The sequence below is a fragment of the Panthera onca genome, chromosome D3 (assembly GCF_046562875.1).
Source record: "Panthera onca isolate mPanOnc1 chromosome D3, mPanOnc1 haplotype 2, whole genome shotgun sequence".
Classification (NCBI taxonomy): domain Eukaryota; kingdom Metazoa; phylum Chordata; class Mammalia; order Carnivora; family Felidae; genus Panthera; species Panthera onca.
Window position 1 is genome coordinate 20,635,907 of NC_138350.1, and position 18,041 is coordinate 20,653,947.

An 18,041-nucleotide genomic window follows, 5' to 3' on the forward strand; every position below is an offset into this window, starting at 1 on the left:
TACATACAATAAGTCATTTCATCCTCACAAAACCCTTATAAATTAATTACTACAGTTTCCTTTACAGACGAGGAAACAGGCACAGGTTTAAATAACTTGCCCAAAGTCATACATGTAGTAAGTGGTAGAAACTGAATTTTGATTCATGCAGTTTCAGTTAAGAGTCTTTGTTTTCAGTTCACCATAACTATACTGCCTCTAAAGTATAAAAGGAGGAATAGGAACTTCACACTATATTTGGCCCTCACCCTCAACCAAAATTTGGCTAAAGCTGAGCAGTAGTTGCTCCTAGGCTACGAGGTCTCCATGTTTTTCATGAAAGTCCTGCTCATTAAGGTGTATATTCTATAGGTTCACTTAAAAGCAAAACTGGGATCAGTTAAAAATACTGATTATGCTGTATAACTCTAATATTTGCTCATTAAATGACCAATTCTGAAAAATAAGAACTATATAGGATTTGAGCATCAGTTGACAAGTGTTATATAAAGTGCTTGAAGTAGTACATGGCACTTAGTAAGCTCTACCAGTGTTAGGTATTAATAGATAAAAATAGAATTATACCTGTATTTGTAGGCTATATTTACTGGGATTACATCACATTAGAAGTTGAAAGTCATAAAAATCTATGCAAACTGAAAATTTGGATCACATGTGCAAGTAATTTCAGTTAAATAATTAAAAATAAGTTTATTTTAGATATGATGCAACTATTACTATAGGGCCTGACATGTAACAGATGCTTATGTATGTTGAATGAAGAAAAAGGAAATCAAAGTGGAAATCGTAAATGATTTAGAGTGATGAACAAGGACCATGACACAGAAAACCCTTGGTGGTGTGATCAGAAATATGCTCAGAAGAAAAGGTATAGCCTTAGGTACATTAATTGCAAATCCCCAAAGTCAAACTAGAGTGAAACAAATACAAAAATATAGAAATTTCCATAAAAGTGGAAGGTACTAAAAGAAAAATGTTAATCATTTACTAGTCATTGACAATGACTAGTAAAAGCTAGTCATTGTCAAAGAAAATATTTTACAGTATCTGATCAGAATAATACGAATCCTAAGATAAGACTTATCAAATGACTTTTGTTTGAAGGACCAGACTAATAGTCATAAGTTACTTTGAAAGGTTATTAAAAATCTAGAAAGAGCAGATGAAACCTACCAGATTACATTTATAGGCTCCTCTTCTTGAACAGCTGATAGCTGACAAGAATGTTCACAGAGGATGTCTTAACCAAGAAGTCAGAGCAGTGGGTCCAGCTCTCCATTTCCTGTACCAAGGTGCAGGAAATCTAACTACTGCTAGATCATCCTTGCTTGCTGTGTGGTAATAATGACTGCCTAGATGAATCCTCTCAGGATTCCTTTGGGGTTTAAAATGCTTTACTTTCTTGAAAGCGGAATTTCCAATAAATGTGTGTAAGAGTAACTTAGTGTCAGGGGTGCCTGGCTGGCTCGGTCTGTAGAGCACATGACTCTCATCTCAGGGTCGTGAGTTCAAGCCCCACCTTGAGCATGGAGCCTACTTAATAAATAATTGAATGAGTAACTTTGTTTCTACTTTTTATGTTTTAGCTATAATAAAACCACTCTAACAGAAACAAAGTTGGTCATTGATCGAAGTATGGAAGGAAGTGACTTTCTCAACACTTACTGTCATATCTTTAGAAAATGTCCAGTTACTTTATATTCATGTCCTTTTTCATGTTCTTCCTGTGTATCTTCTGACCTTTTTCCTATACACTATGGTCAGAGGAAATAAAAGGATTAAAATGCAAAGAGATTTTTGCTATTTATAAAATGTCAAACTCTTCAACATTATAACATTTTTAATGGCTATAGCTTTTAGTTTTAAAATAATTCCTATTTGTCACTGACATGGTTATACTTTAGATATAATTTTCAATTTTTCTGTGAAAAAATATTTAATAATGTTTCTCTTATATTTTAATTATTGCAAAAAATTTACACTTGACAGCATTAATATTGAAGGTGTGTGAGTCTTACAAGTGAAGTGTGATTGAAATTGAATCAGAAAATAGAAGTGCCACAAATAATAAATGTCATGAGTTAAAATCCTTCATTCTTGTGTTCAAGAGAAGCACTCTGTGGCTTAGTTTGGGTACATTATGAGGAAATTCTCCCAGGTGAGAATAAAAGAATGTAACCTGCTGTTGCTGCGCTTTGGAAATTGGGGGTTCCAGGCATTAGATGAAACAGTCACTAACTTTGCCATCCGTGTACCAGTTTGGGGGAAAACCTGTTTTCTCTTTATCATTGGTATAGAAATGAAAGTTTATGCCTTACTTTCAAGGATGTGCCTCATTTTTTGGATTGACATTTGCTTTACCTTATCTTTTCTAAATATTGATAAGAACACTGCATAAAGATCACTTTGGATATTTAACTGGATTTATGATAGCGTAGAATTAAAATATGCATTTTTTAATGCTTCAATCTAGTTTTTAAGAAGGATTGATCATGGAAATTATTATGAAATAGTGTTGAGAAATTATTTCTGATTATAATGCATCATTTAATTGTTCTTACTAAACTGAAAACTGTTGAGATTGGGGTTAAAAGAAAACAAACACCTGCAAACTCCCTATTAAATTCATGCCGGCAAGGGGACCTGGGTGGCTTAGTCAGTTCGACTTCAGCTCAGGTCATGATATCACAGTTTGGGAGTTTGAGCCCCACATCGGGCTCTGCGCTGATAGCTCAGAGCCTGGAGCCTGCTTGGGATTCTGTGTCTCCCTCTCTCTCTGCCCCTCCCCTGCTCGCGTGCTGTCTCTCAAAAATAAATAAACGTTTAAAAAAATAAACCAATATTAGAGGACAGTTAAAAGTTAATCTTTCACATCCTGACACATTCTAAACTTTGACTGCAATTATGATCTCTGTGAGCTCTACTTTTTAGCTTTTGGCTTCCGAAATTGTCACCATTGAATTTTCTGATGTTCGTTACAACCTTGAGAAAGTTGAAGTTTGAAGTAAGGGCTGTCATCATCTCTCTAATATTTAGTTGAAGACCACTCATCAGCTTGGCAATGGAATGCTTTACTATGGTGATTTTGATTTTGAAACTATGTCCTCTGAGAACATTAAGTAGTTCGTGGAGTTTCTAATGAGGCAAAGGATAGAAATCCAAAACACATTATATGGCAAGAGATTTTTCGTTATATGCTTAGAAAGTACATGATCAGTAACGCCTACCTTTGGGTTACTCAAATGACCTTGGAGGGGAAGAAAAATTAAAGATGTTGAAAATCGTAATTTCTGAGAGTATTTACCTTCAGGTCAGCAGCATCAAAGGAAGCTTCAAAGTAAGTGACCTTTTCTTAAAATTTGAACCTTGTTGTCCCTTTCACCTAGAAATTGTTATCTTAGCTCCTTTTGTCTTTCCCTTTAGATGATAGAAGATGTTTTGGGAGAAGGGTCAGTCTCTGCCAGTCGGTTCAGTAGGTGGTTCTCTAACCCGAGCCGATCAGGAAGCCGATCCAGCAGTCTCGGGTCAACACCACATGAAGAACTGGAGAGACTAGCAGGTAAAATGGCTTCAGATTCTGACCTTGAATGTAGATTGGAGCTTTCTCTGATAATGGTTCATTCTGTCTTCATTAGTTAGGGTCCATTAGGGTTAAAGACTCTCTGGATACTTAAAAACCCCTTCAGTTTATGCCTTCTTAATACTGTTGGAGATCTGTTTCTGTGTTTTATTGGGACTAATTGATTATAAATGTATTTACTTGCAATATTAGGTCTGGAACAAGCCATCCTCTCTCCTGGACAGAACTCGGGGAATTATTTTGCTCCTATCCCACTGGAAGACCATGCTGAAAATAAAGTGGATATTTTAGAAATGCTACAGAAAGCCAAAGTGGATTTAAAACCTCTTCTTTCCAGTCTTTCTGCAAATAAAGAAAAGCTTAAGGAGAGCTGTAAGTGTTTATTAGAGTCTGCTTTAGGCATTTGAAAAAGTGTGGATATCAGGCAGTTGGTTCTAACATACTGCTATTTCATCAAAAGTCAGATAGTGGGTTCTGTTTAATGTTTTTCAAAAAACTTTTTATCAAACAGTACCACCTCTTTGAGAATCTGGTAGTCAGTAGACTTTCCATCCAAGTCTTCCTTATTACCTGGATCCTGATCATAACACTTCCAGCTAATGTTATAGTTCTCCTGGGCATAACTTGGCAGCTTCTCACACGTTTGCCCCAGTCTGCCATTTTCTTATGTTATGCACTCTCAACATAAAACCTTAATGATAAAATAACCATAGCGAAGGTAGCAACCTTACTGATGTTAGGCTATCTGGGATTCTTGTCCCTGATAACAAGTCTCCAGAAGACTTATTATGAGAGGTCCTCCTGCAAGATGCACATTAAAGATCTTATCAAGTCTTAAAGCATTACACCCCAAGTGGTCCCCCGTTTCTAGCATTGTAACACTTACGGTTTATGCCATTTCGTACTGAGTACATAGTTATGGCCTTATTTCCACTGTGCAGCTGTGATTTTAAGCGTTATCAGTTTGTCAATTAGGGCATCAACCTTTTCTGGTAACCTCACTTCAACTGTGAAATAAATTTTCACTTTAACCATCATGATAGCCCCAGAGAACTCCTACCACATACTCCCTTACTTGGCTTAATCTGGATTTTCTCAATGTTTCAGCGCATTCAGGAGTTGTGCTGTCAGTAGAAGAGGTAGAAGCAGGGCTCAAGGGCTTGAAGGTGGACCAGCAAGTGAAGAATTCAACTCCCTTCATGGCAGAACACTTAGAGGAGACCCTGAGTGCTGTAACCAGCAATCGACAACTCAAAAAAGATGGAGATATGACCGCGTTCAACAAACTAGTGAGCACCATGAAGGCAAGTGGGACTTTGCCTTCTCAGCCCAAAGTCAGCGTAAGTATTTGGCACAAACCCAAGCCTTTTCTCCTATTCCTTCTTTCTGTTCCATTTCCCTCTATAATAAATGGACTTTTAAAAAAATGGTATTCTAAGTTGGAAGTTCTTTAATAGGCATTTGGTCCTTGATGCTTTTGTGTGTTCTTTAATTATCACTGTGCTATTTGTTACTAGAAAAAGCAGCTTGTGGTTGATGGATCTTTTATAGGTGATAGTTTATAAAGATAGAAAAATTCAGATATAACTTTAAGTCATTGCAAAAAAAAGGTGTAAAAATATTTTTGGATTGTACTCTAGAGAAAGTTTCCTATTCATTCAGCTACTTAAGCCAAAATAATTCACCATATGTTTACAGTACATCTTTCTTTTTACATTTTTTAATCACTCCTATACACCGGGAATTACCTGCTTTCTTGATCAGGCAGTTGACAGTGCTATGAATAACTTGTAAAGCATCTAAGATGGATTTTTCAAGACCATTGCATTCTGTTAATTTACTAACTAGAAAAAGCTGTGACGTAAAACCATCCTGGGGCATGAAGTTGGTTAGGTAGTGACTGCATGCCAGCAGATGCAGGTGTATAGTGCGTACTGGTCTTTGTCATAACACATTAGCGGTGGTTCTTAGCCATGGCCTGTGTCAGTATTGCTGTCCCTTGATGATACAAGGTGATAAGGGAAGCAGGGCAAACATGAACAATAAAAACGTAAACATAGATTTATTCTTGTTGCTAAGTTACAACAAATTTATTAAATTGAGTTTTGCCTCTTGTTTTCTTCTTTTTTTTTTTTTTTTTTTAACGTTTATTTATCCTTGAGATAGAGACAGAGCATGAATGGGGGAGGGTCAGAGAGAGAGAGAGGGAGACACAGAATCTGAAACAGGCTCCAGGCTCTGAGCTGTCAGCAGAGCCCGACATGGGGTTCGAACTCACAGACTGTGAGATCATGACCTGAGCCGAAGTCAGACGCCTAACTGACTGAGCCACCCAGGTGCCCCAGCCTCTTGTTTTCTTCTAACATCATCATTTCTGGGAACTACAAGTTGGTCATGGTATCAGTAGCTGTTTGATTCATCGTGCCTTGTACCAAGGGAAGGCGCAATCGATTGTGGGAATTTTTTCATCTGACCAGCAGTTGACAGATTCCAACAGAGATGCCATTGTTCCTGGCCTTACTGCCAGGACTGACATACTACCTCTGGAAGAAAGCATCTTAAGTAGACTCATTCCTTTGTATCTGACCACACCATGCCAGTTATAGGGGAATGTTTTCTCTTAAACTGCTTCAGAGTTACGTCCATACAAAGAATTACTAGATCCGGATGCTTTCACATGAGCACCAGATTAAAAGATCGCAAACTATACTTTACTCGTTCATCTGTGTCTCGGTGATTGTGTGCTTGTAAGTCAAGTGCTTGAGTCAATTCTTGTTAAGTACCTTCTTTTAGTGTGAATGAGTAAAGAAGTGGGAACAGGAGGATTCAAAAGTTTACCTGATGCTTTTGAACATTTTGTTTCAGATGTGATGCTAGGGTTTGATATTGACACAGTTGACCCTGCCTTGTGAGGGTAACTGGTTTGATGTTGGGGTTTCAGTGGTCCGAAATAATATTTGGCCAAGGGAGTGAGCCTCAAACACCTATGTGAAGGGATGGATGATATAATTCAAGTTGCTACACAAAAAGTAACACAAACTCAACCTAACCTAGAAAAGAAAGCAACAAGGAAACTAATGTTTAGCACACCAGGTATTATCCCAACGTATTGTTTGAGCATGTTGTTGTTAACTCATGGTCTATTTTAAAATCAAGTCAATTACTATGGCTGTGTGTGTTATGTATATACTATTATCCGCGTCCATCTGTCTAGGTTCAACCATATTGTTTCATCACCAAAAAAGGACATGTTGGTTCCATCTAACCTCCATTTCAAATTGAATTGTAGAGACTCTATCCTCCAAATACAGTAAGCCATGTAGTATAAAGTTGCCCTTTTTTGTTAGATGGAATTAAATGACTCTTGAGATCTCTTATTAAAATCATCTACAGACCCAATTCCAAAACCAACAATAAAACACTTGGAGATCTTTGGGTTGTTTGTCATGCCTGAGGGCATTGCTGTGGACCTTGGCAGCTTCATCTAGTAGAAAAGAAAACTGTGTGCCAGAGAAAGCACTTCAGGCAGAGCTAAGTGGACATAAGGATGTCCTGAAGTGCAGGAGGTAATGTCATTTGGATGACTGCTGCTGCATTAAAAGCACAAGAAGTGGAGGATCTGAATTTTGTCCTGAGACCCGTTTTGTAACAGCTCATTAAAAATACTAAAGTTTAAATTTCCTGAAATGTGAATCTCTGAAATATAACAATCCTGGCCAACCTTTAATGTTGTTTACTAGGTTTTTAACTACCATCTGTAGTCTATAAATCCTATTTCAAAGATAATGGGTAGCAAAGGTTGCCTTGAAAATTAAAATCTATAAATCATCAAAATTTCCTTCTTGTTGCTTCTTACTAGGTGCTCCTCTATTTCACCATTTCCTTTTTCTCTTCTTTGGGTCACAGTAGTAGAGACAGTGAAATGCACTAGGGTTACCACAGGGAGGAAAAGACCATCTGAGTGTCTCTGAGTGGACTTTGCATGTACACGTGCAGATTCTTTCCATTTCCAGATCTTTGGGACCTGTGTGTGATGAGCAAGTGGAACAGGTTGATCTAACTTAAATTTCTGTGCTTTGGACATCATTCTGCTTAAGTGCCAACTCCCTGGGGAGTTTTTAATGCTTTCTTGTGGTCCCCAATTAATCTGTAAGTTGTGTGTGTAAGAAGGTTAAAATAAGTTTTCCTTTGACTTTTTTAGCGAAACCTTGAAAGCCATTTGATGTCCCCTGCTGAGATTCCAGGCCAGCCTGTCCCTAAGAACATCCTGCAGGTACTTCACCATCTTATACCATGGCCTCGGAGTCCTGAACACTAGTCCTCTGAACTGGTTTTGTGTAGTGGTCCAACTTTGGGCCTTAGAGAATGATCCATGTGGTCTGACAGTTGAGGGTACATTGTTGCTACCTGGCATAGTTCTGTGTCACTGTTAATCTCATTGTGGGGTGGGGAGGTGGCTGAAGATGACAAAGCTCTTGACTTCCAGTTTACAGGTTTGCAGTTTCTATAGAAATTTAAAGTATCTAACCTATATTTGTAGCACTAACTTAAAGCAAATGTTGCTAGCTGAACAATGAGAGAAATGTGTTGCATGTACATGTGCCAATTCCTTCAGTGGAGCATGAGAGAGATTCATCGTTGGCTTCCAAAAGTTAATCCATAATTCATAGCCTCTGACTAGGAGAAAGAAATAGGCTTGTTCACAAGGATTACTTTTTCTGCCTTTAGGAACTTCTGGGTCCACCAGTTCAGAGACCTGCTTCTTCCAATCTTCTCAGTGGCCTTATGGGGAGTTTGGAGCCTACAACATCTTTATTAGGCCAAAGAGCACCTTCTCCTCCCTTGTCACAGGTGTTTCAAACGCGAGCAGCCTCAGCAGACTACCTTCGTCCTAGAATACCATCACCAATTGGTAAATGCTGCTGTGCATTGGGGCGCCTGGGTGGTAAATGCTGCTGTGCACAGATGTCTGTCCATTCTCCCCTAAACCACCACAAAGGTTATACTTGTCCCCTAGAACTGGCAAAGTCTTTTTCATGGGTATCCTTGAAGAATTTAAAAAGAAATCTGAGAATTTATTATGCTTTTTTGGGGGGGTATGGTGAGGCACAAAATTGGAAGATAGTTTATCTGGCTGCCCTTCTAGATAAATATGTTCATATTATAGTTTTCTCTCCTAAGATTGATCACAATTATATAAATTGGATCTAGCTCTTTAGTCTTGTTCCCTATTTTGGGAACTCAATCCAAAAAAGTTAATTTGGCTTACTAGGTTTTTCCTTGATAGAGTAGAAATGAGGCTAGTGGCTCTCTACCAACCTAATGAAGTTGGTATGCAGTTAACTGTGAGCACTGGTGGCTGATACAGAATGTAAATAGAAGAAGCAGTTCTAGAAAGCGGTCTAACATAAGTGTTGTGCAAAATCTCATTGTTTTCTGTCACCCTGGACCACATTAGGCTGCTGGCCACTCTGGCCCCTGCCAGTCATACCTTGAGAGTAAGTTTTTGTAATCTTCCTTCCACAATTCGCAAGATAGAATGGAAAGAATGTAAACCTCAAAGCACTGGACTCTGGTTGTCAGCTGTTTCCGTGATAAGGAGCCAAATCACTGAGTAAAAAGCACTTCTCTCTGAGAGTTCTCAGCTCTGAAGGGACAGAGCTGAAGCTTAGTGGGGAAGATGTGAATATAGCAGTTTGGATCATTAAGTGCTCTGATTAAGGTCCACATCACCCAGTGTGGACTACAGAAGAGGGACATCATCAGCCTGGAAGTCAACACTTCCCTGAAAGAGATGGTGTTCAGTAAGAAGCAGCATGCATTAGTGATAACGTCTCTCTAATGGATGTGTGCTCTCTTGACATTCACTGAATCTGCAACTTTCCCATCAGGTTTTACACCAGGACCACAGCAGCTACTTGGAGATCCATTCCAAGGCATGCGCAAACCCATGAGCCCAGTCACGGCCCAGGTCAGTCTGAACTTTCTCTAACTCAATTTTTCGCTTGTTTTTCATCCTTCTTGTGGGATGGAAAATTAAATTGTTGCAATGCTTAGAAGTGAGTTTGAACTATAAACCAAGCTCAATGAAGGCCAGAAAATTGGTGAACAAAGTCACACTTTGTTAAAATCTTGTTCGGTGGGTGGCAGCACAGTTTAGTCAGGTTTGCAGTATCTAATTTCTCTCAGCTGCTGCATAAACATACCTTTCTAAGAGTGAAGAGAGGCCTTTGTAGAAAGTGCATTGACTGTCCTCATTTTTGTTGGATCTTCCTCTGCCTCTTCTGCTCAGCAGATGAGCCAGCTAGAATTACAACAGGCAGCTTTGGAGGGGCTGGCCTTGCCACATGACCTTGCGGTGCAGGCAGCAAACTTCTACCAGCCTGGTTTTGGCAAACCACAGGTGGACAGAACCAGAGACGGATTCAGAAACAGGTAAGTTACTAATCCTGCCCTTGTGGGGATTTGCATATTAATTTTCATCAGATTAGCAAATTGGTTATCCATAGTAAAATTCTGTGATACACACTGCTACATGGTACAATGTATGGTGAGAATTCTGTCTCCCAAGTGTTCAGTAGAGGAAGTGATATGATTGAATTCTGCAGGGACATAGGCTTTTTTCATTATATATGATTTTTATATTCTTGATTTAAAGGATTCATTTTTACAGATGTAGCTAGCTAATATAGCTCCTTATTTATAATTGTTAGATGATGAAAATTTAGTAAAACTCCACCTAGCTTCTTCCCCTACAGATTCCTTGTTGAGTTACCAAACTGTCCTTTGATGCAGGTTTGTTGATCCATGGTTTGTTGGTCAGAGTTAAGGTTTGTTGATCAAAGCTATTAACAAATGATTAATGACTTCAGTCTCCTGTTCCTTCCGATATTTGCAACAAGTAGTAAAACAAGCCATTACTTAGGGGGAAAGGGCTAGCAATATTGTTCTTTTTTGTTGTAAAATAAAACAGAGAAAACTGCATTAAACAAATGTACAGCTTATTACAAGACAAAATCCTTTGTTAGCTACCCAGAAGCTCCCTATGTGCCCTGTCCCAGTAATACCCCTTTCCTCCCTCAGAAGTCATCCCATCCAGCCTTTAAAAGTAAATACTGGGGCACCTGGCTGGCTCAGTAGGAGGGGCATGTGACTCTTGATCTCAGGGTCATGAGTTCAAGCCCCACGTTGGGTATACAGATTACTAAAAAAATAAACTTTTAAAAATTGAAGAAAAATAAAAGGAAATGCCACCTTCATTTCTTCAATTTTATCACCAAAATGTTTATCCCTGAAACATTAAGTCCTGCCCATACAGTATACTTGGTAGTTAAGAGGTACTTGTGTTTTGGTATCTTTCTTAAAATTGTATCAGTGTCTCATTGTCTTGCTTTATCTGTTTTTGTATGTTGACCCTTTCAGAAGACACTGAGACTTAGTAAGTACTGTGTATTCTTGCATAAATGCATCCTATATATAGCAGTCCTCACCCTAAAAGGGAGATCTCAGGACTGGTCTATTGAACCCGTCACTGGATTTCTCTCTATAATATAATGTAGTTTCTTAATAATTCATTGACTTGATTTATTGACTTTCAAAGCACTTTTGATATCCATAATTTTATTTGTTCTTGGCAGCAATCCTGAGGTAGATGGTGTAAATAACTGCATTTTACAGATACAGAAACTTAGGTTTTTAAAATGCAAGTTACTCAAAATGAAGACCCAAGTCAGTGTCACAGTAGAGCCTTTATGTTGTTTGGATCAAATGTCAACCTCTAAGGCCCTCCCTGAACACCCTGTATACAGTTATGTCCCCTAACAGATATGCCTTTCTCCTTGTCTCTATTTTTTCTTATTGTGCTTATCACCTTCCAGGTTACTATTTATGTTTTGTCTATTTCTCTGCCTATAGTAACTTTTCTGCCCTACAAACAAAAGAATGTAATGAGGCCAGAGATTTTTTTTGTCTGTTTTATTGCTGGATCGCCAGCACTTACCCCAGTTTCTAGCACAAGTATGTTTATCAGAAGGAATATATGATAGGTTGTGCAGAACCACCAGACTTGGGGTTTTCCTCATGATCACTCAGAGTACTACTGATCTGTTTCTTCTTTGTTGTCATGCTCAGATTCTCTGTGGCAGCAGTGGGGCTTATCTGGTACTGACTGGAAAGAAGCCATGGTCTATCATTCTCATCTTTATGATTTAGGAATTTCCAGAATCACTAAGGCTTTGGCCCTCATGGCACAAGGTCTGACAGCTGAAATGCAGTGAAACTCTCATTAGCCAGTGAGCTCATATAATTCATTCTCTTCTCAGCCTGTTTACATCTTCATCATCTGTTTTCTCCAAGTTAAGGGAGAATGGATAAAACGGGGAGAAAAGAGAAGTCTGTTGTTTTAAACTTTATTTGGAAGACTTGGGATCAACTTTGTGTGTGGACCAAGAGTGACGGGGAATGCTGCATGTAACTGGGTCTTAAAATAGCTGAAGCTCTTGGCCCTCTATTTGAACCAGTGTCTCACGAAGCATCAATTCTGTGCCAGGCCCTGTGCTGATCAGTATTGCTCCCTACTCTCTGGAGCACAACCTGGACCACAGAATGAAGGCCCTCCTTAACCTACCTCACTGGCATAGTCTACAAGTAAAGTATATGCCAGCCCTGGATAACTCTACATTTCCAAGGCCGTATACCTGATCCTTCTACCTGAATCATTGTTCGCCATCTTCTAGCTTTCTCATTGGTCACACCCAATTTAATGCAGTTCCTTCCCATGGTCCCTTCAGTAAGAGTATTCTGTCACTCCTTCTATACCTCATTTTCCCATTATACCTTATTAGTATCTAATGTGTACATACCTTAGTTTCCCCTAGGTTAGCGTCTCCCCAGTGGACAAAAGAGTTCCTGCAAGGCCCAGGACCATGTTTAATCTTTTGTCTTCCCTTAGAACTTAGCACGTGGTTTTGCATATATTAGGCACTTAAAATAAATGCTTGGGAAATTGAAATGGATGAGGGAAACAGGATATTAAAGTCCTAAGCTGGTCTTGAGTATTCTGTGGTTTTAGGATTTGGAGTTGGAGCAGCTTGGAGCTCATACTGATACTTGGTTTGTTCACAGGCAACAACGAGTGACCAAGTCACCAGCACCCGTGCACCGAGGGAATTCCTCTTCCCCTGCCCCTGCTGCCTCCATCACAAGCATGGTCAGTGACATTTGCTTTTGTGAACAACTTCAAGTCTTCTCCGTTCAATTGTACCTATGTTGTATCACTCTGTGCCCCAAAGTGTCCTTGAGTGCCTTCCATAGGAATAACTGACTCAGTCTTTCACACTTGCTTATTTATTAGGTCTTCCCCTTTCAGGATATAGTCTAACTCTTAAGATTCTAGTGAAGCCCCTACACTGGGGAAAGTTTGTTCCAGCAGATAGAGGAGTATGATCTACAACATATAAGGTAATGTAGTGTGTTCAAACAAATGAACAGTTGGATTGGGGAGTAGGGGAGGATAGGGGCCAAAGATAGGTGAGATGGAGGGATGAATGGGGTTGGATCATGAGGAGTCCAATGAAACATAGTGGAGACTTCACAAGTTCAGATTCAGGTCTCAGTGATATGAATTAAGGCTAGGACAAAGGAGTTTGCTTCTTTATGACGATAAATCTAGTTTTACCACTGACTCATTCATGTACCAGCATTTTTTTTTTTTTTTTAAGTTTTATCCCCCAAAGATCTTTATCACCTAGTTAAAGCTGATAGACAAAGGGAAAAACTATTACTCTGCTTCAGGACCCCAAATGGGTCTCTGCATTACTAGAAGGGGCTCTTGTGTTCATAATTCATGCCCTGTCTCCTACCATCAAGGATTTAGGGTTAATGAGAAAAGTCACATGCACAGTAAAATCATCAAAGTAAAAATAGGCAGTGAAGAGATGAGGAAAAAAATGACCCCAAATGGTGAGTCCTAGGGCCTGAGGAGATTATTAAAATAATTGTGAATTTCCTGGTAGCCAAGTTAAGATGGGATATAATTAGAACTATAGAGGAATTTAGGTTCTGAGGTTGTCTCTGAATTATCCTTTCCCAGTTGACAGGGCTCTTGCTCTAGAGTATACTTCTGGCCATGTTCTTCCCCTGTTCTCAGCCTAATCCCAGGCTGGGAAAATGGCTGAAGTAGAGGTTGCATAGGTAGGTCCCTATCACCACAGACACAGATGGGTAGGTTGAAGTTCTATGCTTTAACTACCTTTGTGCTAGAGTTAAGTCTAGGTTTTGGTGAAAGTGAGATGTGAGCAAGGGATGAAGCACTTGGGACACCACCCATATGGCCCACCTATTTCTTTTCCTCTAGCGGGTAAACACCAGAACATTGGAGTTGGCCTCTGCCACGTGTAGCCAATAAGGGGACTCTTCAGTTTGACCAATTAACTCTGGCTTGATTAGGAAAGGCAGTTAGAGAATGTGCTAATACTGTTTTTCTCTGCAGCTTTCTCCTTCCTTCACCCCTACCTCAGTGATTCGTAAGATGTATGAGAGCAAAGAGAAAAGCAAGGAGGAGCCAGCATCTGGAAAAGCAGCAGCAGCTCTTGGTGACAGTAAAGAGGACACTCAGAAGGCCAGTGAAGGTACTGCAGAGCTGTTGAGGGTGTACTGCCTAAGAGTATGTGACAGAGCATGGGCTTGAGTGCTAATCAGCTGACCTGATTTTCTGCAAATCCCTGCACAAAACCCCTGCCTGCTTTGGAATACACAGTTCTGTGTTTGACAATGAGAAGTGTTCAACCAGCTTCACGGTTGCTTAACCACTTGAAATTCTGACCAATATAATAGTGGTACAGGACGAAGAATGAGATTTTGTTTAGAATCCTTATTGAGGCTTCATAGTTGAATTATTAGTACATTCAGCAAATTAAATTAACATGGTACAACCAGTTTTACTTCTGAAAGGTTCTCTCTGGTCTACAGAGACTAAGTATCCAACAAAATCTGTGCAATGGGTGAATAATAAGGTGTGGAAAGCCTTTTAGAAGTGTATAGAAAATGTGAGCAAGGCTTTTAAGAATTGCACAGTTGGGATTGTCAAGGACATGGTGAAGTGGTTCTAATAGGTTTGCACAAGTCTAGAGTCTTGGTCTGAGAGCTTTTTGCCTGTGAGAAAGCTTCTAAAAAAAAAAAAAAAAAATCCTGTCCTACTAAAAGCAATTCAGATTTCTTCACTAGTCTGTAATTTAAATTTCCATTGCAGTGGATTTGCATAATTTTACTTTCACTTGACTTTCCCCTTAGGCTAAAAAAGCATGTTAATCTAGGATAGTACTAGCTCCCACACAGATCCAGACCACAACCATATGGGCAGGCAGAGCAAGGTGCCTGAGTTAGACCACCAGACCATAAGCCAGATTCACTTGCCCATAGCTATTCCTGGGTTGGGAAGATTAGAAGAGTAAACTCTGTTCCAGCAATGTATTTGGAGACTAGAAAACTTGTGGTCTTGTTCCAGCTCTGTCCCTGACAAACTACCCCTGTGTCCTTGACTAGGCCCATTCATAAGGTACATGGTGTTTCCTATGAAACAATCCTCTGAATTTGTAAGATCAAGTAAGATTGTAAACTTCCTAAGAAGTGAGATTTACTGGATCGTTGGGAAGACAGCATGTTTGGGAGAAGTTTGCCAGTACCAAAATATTCTCTGTCTGGGTCCTTACAGAGAACCTAGTGTCCTCCAACTCTGTGCCCAGTGCTGATCGAGACTCTTCTCCCACTACAAATCCCAAACTGTCAACATTGCAGCGGTCTTCATGTTCTACCCCACTATCTCAGACCAACCGTTACACCAAAGAGCAAGATTATCGACCTAAAGCAACTGGGAGAAAAACACCCACCTTGGCATCCCCAGTTCCAGGAACACCTTTTCTCCGCCCTGTCCACCAAGTTCCCCTTGTCCCCCATGTTCCAATCGTTCGGCCTGCTCACCAGCTTCACCCAGGGTTGGTCCAAAGGATGCTGGCCCAGGGAGTACATCCACAGCATCTTCCAAGTTTGCTCCAAGCTGGTAAGTTTCTGACCTGGCATGACAGCATTTGCCAGAATGGATGAAGTACTGTACTATGAGAGGTTTTTTTGTTTGTTTCTTATCTCTAGAAAGATGTTGCTAGAGGGGCGCCTGGGTGGCTTGGTCGGTTAAGCGCCCGACTTCGGCTCAGGTCATGATCTCACGGTCTGTGAGTTCAAGCCCCGCATCGGGCTCTGTGCTGACAGCTCAGAGCCTGGAGCCTGTTTCAGATTCTGTGTCTCCCTCTCTCTCTGCCCCTCCCCTGTTCATGCTCTGTCTCTCTCTGTCTCAAAAATAAATAAATGTTAAAAAAAAAAATTTAAAAAAAAAAAAAAAGATGTTGCTAGATTTTTCCATCTAACTGGTGGGCAGTGGGTCCAATCCAGTCTATCCCTTAGTCCATTAAAAGATTAAGAACCTAACTTAAGCACTGTTCATTGTTAAACTTGTAGATCAGCAAAGCTTGAAAATTTCCAGGTAGATTACTTCTCATCACTTTTTTTCCCCCTGTCCAACAGGTGTGCTTCCTCCTGGGATGGACCTGGCTCATTTACAGGGAATATCAGGCCCAATCCTGGGTCAACCCTTCTACCCTTTACCTGCAGCTAGTCACCCTCTCCTAAACCCTCGTCCTGGGACACCTCTGCATCTGGCAATGATGCAACAGCAGCTACAGCGCTCAGGTAGGTTCAGGAATGGGCCAGGGGAGCTGGGGATGGGCTGAATAGGCTTAAAGCTTTTGGACCAGTTTCCAGTGGAGGGGATGAATTAACACAGTTCATTCTTTAAATTTATCCTAGCAAGATCAGGATAAGGGGATAATCAGAGAATACGAACCCACTTCTGTGGGATTTGGAACTCCTGTCCCTGTAAAGACAATGGGAGAGCTGATGATGCTCTGGCATTTTTGTCCTTTGCCTCTTGAAGAGAGGAGGCTGAGAATCCTGACAGAGGTTCAGCACAGGGACTGTACAGAGTAGATGCCTTCTCCCCATCTAATGTTAGTACTTTTATGATATGATTGCTTGTCCTGGGAAGTAGTGGACGTGCCATTTAGGATGGCTTCTCAATGTGGATGACTTCTGAATAGCCCTGCTTTCCAAGGTACTGTCTTGTATTTTGCAAAGGAGTTAAGCCCTATAATAAATCCTCTGGTAAAGAATTCTATTTGTAGTTTTATGAATAGGATTTGAGTAAGGCAAGTTCTGATACAGAACTACTTTCCCCTACATGCTGAGTGATAACCCTTCTTTCTTATCCCCATAGTTCTTCATCCCCCAGGCTCTGGTTCCCAGGCAGCAGGTGTCAGCGTTCAGACAAACCCTCAGAATGTGCCCACCCGATCAGGCCTGCCTCACATGCACTCTCAGCTGGAGCACCGCCCCAGCCAGAGGAGCAGCTCCCCAGTGGGCCTTGCCAAGTGGTTTGGCTCAGATGTGCTACAGCAGCCCCTACCCTCCATGCCTGCCAAAGTCATCAGTGTAGATGAATTGGAATACCGACAATGAACAGGGCAGGCAGGCTCACCTATGCCTGGACCTACGGTGGTACCCTCATCAGGATTCTGCTTCATCTTGGGTTGATTTACAGGCTTTTACTTTGGAGCATTCTGTGCAAAGCTGTTTAGGGAAGCCCAGGCACCTGGTGTGGTCTGCATTGACAGAAGGATCTTAACCAATTGAATGGAGCCTACATGGTCTGAATATAGGATGCACAGTGTTGTCAGTCCTGGAAATAGTCTTTTCTTTTGTAAGATATGTGAATGAAGTGTTGGTGTCTTCACCAAGAGGTGGCACCTAAGGGTTCTAAGGAAATAAATGTATAGACCCTATGTACAGACTTGTGTATAAACAACTTTTGTATATACATATAGGATAGCTTTTTTGAACTTATACAGCTGTATATAAAAGTAGCTGGTATTAGTTAAGCCTGTGTCAACAGTTTGGATTTTTTTCACTTGTACATTTGGGACTTTTTCTTTTGGTTGATTAAAGTTGCATATGCTAAGTGTGTGAATGAAGTGAATGACACTGTTGTGTTTCTTAATTCATTCCTTCTCATTTACCACCAGCTGACCTATGAGGTTCAGTAGGTTCCCTTAGGGAACCTGAAGTTTTAATTTTTAGGTTTATTTTTGAGAGAGTGTGAGCAGGGGAGGGACAGAGAGAAACACAGAATCTGAAGCAGGCTCCAGGCTCTGAGCTGTCAGCACAAAGCCCAACACAGGGCTCAAACTCACAGACCACGAGATCATGACCTGAGCTGAAGTCGGACCCTTAACTGACTGAGCCACCTAGGTGCCCCTTAATTTTCCTTTAAAACTCAGAATTGAGCTCGATCTCATTTAGGAGGATGAAACATTGTCCACATTTTCTGGGCCTTGAAGACTCTAATGGGACAGCTTAG

General features: G+C 40.4%; 1 protein-coding gene and 1 long non-coding RNA gene across 7 annotated transcripts in view; one reads left to right on the forward strand and one right to left on the reverse strand.

Annotated features, from left to right (window-relative positions):
* The window catches only part of EIF4ENIF1 (eukaryotic translation initiation factor 4E nuclear import factor 1), a 44,943-nt gene extending 27,288 nt beyond the window's left edge, over positions 1–17,655 (forward strand). For 3 of the 6 annotated variants that reach the window (XM_060612635.3, XM_060612634.3, XM_060612636.3), the window contains exons 8-19: positions 3,424–3,559; positions 3,773–3,952; positions 4,688–4,920; positions 7,782–7,853; positions 8,309–8,492; positions 9,472–9,551; positions 9,873–10,015; positions 12,704–12,788; positions 14,070–14,208; positions 15,291–15,635; positions 16,154–16,318; positions 16,902–17,655. In XM_060612635.3, the coding sequence (XP_060468618.1) occupies positions 3,424–3,559; positions 3,773–3,952; positions 4,688–4,920; positions 7,782–7,853; positions 8,309–8,492; positions 9,472–9,551; positions 9,873–10,015; positions 12,704–12,788; positions 14,070–14,208; positions 15,291–15,635; positions 16,154–16,318; positions 16,902–17,143 (2,004 nt within the window). In that variant the 3' untranslated portion in view covers positions 17,144–17,655. The remainder of the gene's footprint in view (positions 1–3,423; positions 3,560–3,772; positions 3,953–4,687; positions 4,921–7,781; positions 7,854–8,308; positions 8,493–9,471; positions 9,552–9,872; positions 10,016–12,703; positions 12,789–14,069; positions 14,209–15,290; positions 15,636–16,153; positions 16,319–16,901) is intronic. The other 3 variants (XM_078435645.2, XM_078435646.2, XM_078435647.1) reach the window with 3 other exon arrangements.
* Positions 12,910–15,295, reverse strand: LOC132665542 (uncharacterized). Its single transcript, XR_009604171.3, has 2 exons — positions 15,139–15,295; positions 12,910–15,091 (listed from the first exon to the last, which is right to left on the reverse strand). It is a non-coding gene; the product is annotated as an uncharacterized LOC132665542 (long non-coding RNA).
* Positions 17,656–18,041: the final 386 nt, after the last annotated feature.